This window comes from Betta splendens, chromosome 10 (genome assembly GCF_900634795.4).
Source record: "Betta splendens chromosome 10, fBetSpl5.4, whole genome shotgun sequence".
Classification (NCBI taxonomy): domain Eukaryota; kingdom Metazoa; phylum Chordata; class Actinopteri; order Anabantiformes; family Osphronemidae; genus Betta; species Betta splendens.
The window spans coordinates 13827147-13831227 of NC_040890.2; the positions used below are offsets into that span (position 1 = coordinate 13827147).

The 4081-nt window shown below is 44.9% G+C and overlaps 2 protein-coding genes across 2 annotated transcripts in view; both read right to left on the reverse strand.

Annotated features, from left to right (window-relative positions):
* Positions 1–4081, reverse strand: part of gdpd2 (glycerophosphodiester phosphodiesterase domain containing 2) — a 77066-nt gene that overhangs the window by 12286 nt on the left and 60699 nt on the right. The window lies entirely within an intron of this gene.
* On the reverse strand, positions 85–2930 carry stard14 (START domain containing 14). Its single transcript, XM_029164468.3, has 6 exons — positions 2557–2930; positions 2281–2428; positions 2067–2170; positions 1864–1981; positions 1730–1782; positions 85–1163 (listed from the first exon to the last, which is right to left on the reverse strand). The coding sequence occupies exons 1-6, from the start codon at positions 2728–2730 to the stop codon at positions 954–956; spliced, it is 807 nt and encodes a 268-aa protein (XP_029020301.1). The 5' UTR covers positions 2731–2930; the 3' UTR covers positions 85–953.

The following is a 4081-nucleotide window of genomic DNA, read 5'->3' on the forward strand; positions in this document are numbered from 1 at the left end:
TAACGTGGTTCTGGTTTGCTCTGGTACAAGTGGCTAAACTTGTTTCTCCTGGCAGCCTGTTGCTTTAGTAAGGGAACAACCAAAGCCTGTTAACCTGTGAGGTTTATTTTGTTTGAAAGTTCAGATTGTGCAACATTCTTTACATAGAATACCACAAGTAGATAAACAGTCCCAGCTTCTGTCAGAACTTCAGAGCTTTCAGTAATTTAAAAATAAATAAACATAAGCTTAATGGTCACGCTGGTTCTTTACATAAAAGAAATAAACATGTTGATCCTGCTCAGTGTTTATGCAAGTGTACAGTCTGTAGAATTCATAGTGATAAATACAGTGACCCTCATACTGTATTAAAAGGTATTACAGAAAAATAAAATAGTGTGGATGCTCACTAATCATGACTAATCTCAGTCGCCTAGTTTGCAATGTTTAGCAATACATAAATACAGAGAAGTGTCGTTTGGTCTTTTGTTGTGACAGTTTTAAAACCTGTTTTATCGCTGTTGTATAATTATGGTCACGGTTTTACACGTGTCCTGCTCAGAAAATAATTTAAGCTTAAAGGCTTCAATTCAAAATGGTGTCACATGAACAATTCACTCTACTATTCCATCTAGTCACTTACTTCATGCATGATTGCATTGCTGCTTCCACTAAAGGCCTGGTAGAAGACTCACTAATGTGTAGCCATTTTATCCCCAGCACCTGTGTTAACCCTGTAGTCCACAAAGATGTGGCACCTTGATGGCAAACACATTTAGCTCGGTTCAGCTTAGGAGGAGGTGAACAGTAACTTGATCTGTGCCCGTTTCCATCTGATAAGGAGGTTGTAAACACTTCATGTAGATTCCCAAAAAGCTCACTGATTTGGACAAAGTGGAGGATGAGGAGGTTTCGGGGCTCATTGCATCAGTCAGTATATACAGTTCATCCTCCTCTTGGTCACCCCTCCATCACTATGACTCAATGTAACTTCTGTCCTCCACCTTTGAGCTCTCGTCCACGTTCTCTAGAGAGTTCGCCCTCTGTATGGAGAGTTCAGCAGGGTCCATCTGACACAGGGTGGTCTGCTCTGGGTACAGCCAGGGCTTCCTGTCGGGGAGGTTTTCGGGTTTCTGTTTCCACTCTGGGTAGTCCTTTCCTGCTTTGTACACACTCCTCATCACCTGAAGGGAGGAACACCGTGTTATCAGAGAGCTGCAATCGGACACACCTCGATTGTCATTCAAAGGAAGTGAAGATAAAGCTGGTTACAGAATCCTTAAAGCAGACCATGTGGTTGGCCGTACCCACAACTACTCTGAAAGCCACCCATTTACATGAGGAAGACCTTTTCCTCACAATTCAAGTTTGTAAACCGGTTTCGGTTACTGCGATGCAAGTCATTCCGGGTGTGTGAAGAGTCAAAGATCACGCAGAGATACGCATGTGTGTACTTTGGAGTGAATGCAAAACCAGGTGGACGAGTTCTGCGGGGAGCAAGAGTCTCGACTCATGCTGAGATACTCCTTTGTCAGCACTCAGGATGGGCCCTAAATATTAGTTGCCATGGTTACTTTTGTTCCTTAAGACACCGTGGCCTCAATCCCTTCTGCAAACACGTTGCAAACTTTAGAAGCAGCTCGTTGACGCACCCTGACTCATACACGGCCCGTCTATTTTTAATCACTATTCAGGATTAACCACGAGAGCGCAAAACTCTCACATGCAGAGAGGTCGTGACCTTACGTACCCGAGGAGCCAGAGCCCGAGTTGCCGCGTTCACCACCCACTTTGGAAGATCGCCTTCAGCAAAGAGACGAGAGCAAACTTAAGACTAGTCTAAAATAAATCATTTAGAACAGTAGATTGTCCTGCTCCTCCTACCTTTAGGGTCTGCTTGGGACAGGTAGATGAAGGTACAGCTGTTTGGGCCCGTGGCCTTGATCAAATAGCCAGTGACGATGGACACGGCCCTCACGCGGTCGCTGCGCGGAGGGAATTTCTACGAATGAATTACAAGCAGAGATGTGAGAACTGGGCGCTGGAGACGGGTACAGGTGTGCCGTGACGTGGAGGAGCCGACGTACCGGGTGTTTGACGGAGAAGTTGACGATAACGTACTCGTCGTCCGTCACTTGCCACGAACGCAGCGTCACCACGTCTCTGCTCTTTATTGGCTTCGGACAAAGCCCTGCAGAGAAGAACAGGGCGCAACAGTTGGTCACGTTGTGCAGGGTCAGACATTGGTTCACCCACTCTTGAATTGGGCTGTGGGCTCAGCGGTGGGGGAAGGGCCCTTACACGAGTAGTATCCCACGTCGGCGTTGGCCGACAGCCGGGCGATGTCGAAGCTCTCCAGCATCGCAGGGTCCCACGTCTTACGGTACACGCCGTCGTGCAGGACGTCATACATGGTGGCAGCGGACACGTCACTGATTGTGATTTTACACTGCAGCAGTAAGAACAGGGCAGCGTGAGTCCAATAGAAAAAGGTTCTACTTCAATAGAGTCCTATTCAGCTGGACGTGATGACTTTTTTTATTTTTAAAGCCAAGTTAAAGGTGACGTTGACCTTACCTTGATCTTGTGGACTTTAGGGACCGAGTTCCCTTTGTTGTTTGTCGGGTACTGCTCGATCCACACCTGCATCCCGCTGTCGTCATACTTTTTAAACCAATTATCCGTCGATAGGCACTGACGCTTAAAGTCGTCGAACATCGCCTGGTCAGGTAAAATGCTCGGCACAGACATGTTGGAGAGCGACAGATCCGTGTTGTTGGGCGAGAAAGCAGCCTGTTCGGTCCGGTAGCGTGTTGGACCCAAGCGACTGAGATTTAAGGCTGGGCGCTTCTGACGACACGGCGTTACGCGAGCTCTTCACCAATGAAGTCCAACCGGATTTTTGTGTCGAATTCCTGAGCCATACTCCGAACGCCTCTCCCCGTGACGTCACAGCACTTCCGGCGACCAGGTGTTTCAGGCAGGTGTAAAGAGAACAATGCGCCCCGCCCACCGAGAGAAACGACCGGGATCGTTTGTGTGCGGTATCAGCTACGGGTCGAAACTGATACGGAGCGAAGCCGGTTCCGAGACCGAGCGCTGATGGAGATCTGTCTGAGCGCTGGTGCTCGGGAGTGTGGGAAGGTGCGAACTGGTCAGTGTTGACGATTATCACGACCATAAATGCTAACAAAAGAGCGACTGCGTGTAGGTGTGATGGTCAGAAGTCGAATTCAACGTAAAAATGACTGAATGAACAAATGAAGCTGCTTTATAAACTATTTTTTGTTTTCAAAGGAAAGAAGTGAAGTTTTATAATGTTGATCAGCTACATTTACTTTTCAGCATTAGTTGCTTGTGGCAGTTTTAGGTTTAAAAAAAAACAGTGAGTGACTCATGGACCAACTTTTTCTTGTTATATAATAACTACCTATTATTCTACTAAAGTGGGTAGAAATAAAGCTTGTGTATTTCCTGGAAAATAATTAAATTTGTACTTGACCATTAACTTTGTGTACTTTAAACACCTTTCACTACATGTTACTCATTTCACCTTTTTATAAACTTGTTTTCCACTTTAGAAAGAAAATCAACACAAACAGGATTTTTCACAACACGTCCTCACCTCTAACATGGTTAAAACCATCATATCATTGCCAACATACCTTTACACATGCACAGATTAAGATCCACAGCTGAAACTACAGTAACCTAAACACAGACCTTCAAATGTTAATGTGCGCACACTGTACTGTATATGTAGCAGTGGACAAATGCTGAAAGTCCAGCTGTTGCATTCCACTTTTAAATACAGGCTTTTAAGGACCAAAATGTACAGAGTTGCAGATTAAGCAAACAAAATGCAACCTCATATTTGATTAGCCACACCCTCAAGCTGTAACATTTCGTGCCTGTGATGCATCGTTCAGTGATTCATTCCACCTTTAGATCAGATGCTGTGATTAAAAACTGCCTTAAGAGAACATAAAAATCTGATTTATTTTTTAAATGACAGAACTATGAATATGAATTAACACAGATTATTTAGAATGCAATACATTTTTCCAAGAGTTATACTTCTTGAATAAAGGGAACACAGCTA

Excerpts from the sequence above, each read along its gene's own strand:
- stard14 (XM_029164468.3), bottom strand. The coding sequence starts at position 2,730 with ATGTCTGTGCCGAGCATTTTACCTGACCAGGCGATGTTCGACGACTTT. Across the intron at positions 1,982-2,066 it reads ACTTCTCCGTCAAACACCCG|AAATTCCCTCCGCGCAGCGA; the intron begins GTACGTCGGCTC and ends ATTCATTCGTAG. Across the intron at positions 1,164-1,729 it reads CTCGGGCTCTGGCTCCTCGG|GTGATGAGGAGTGTGTACAA; the intron begins GTACGTAAGGTC and ends TCCTCCCTTCAG.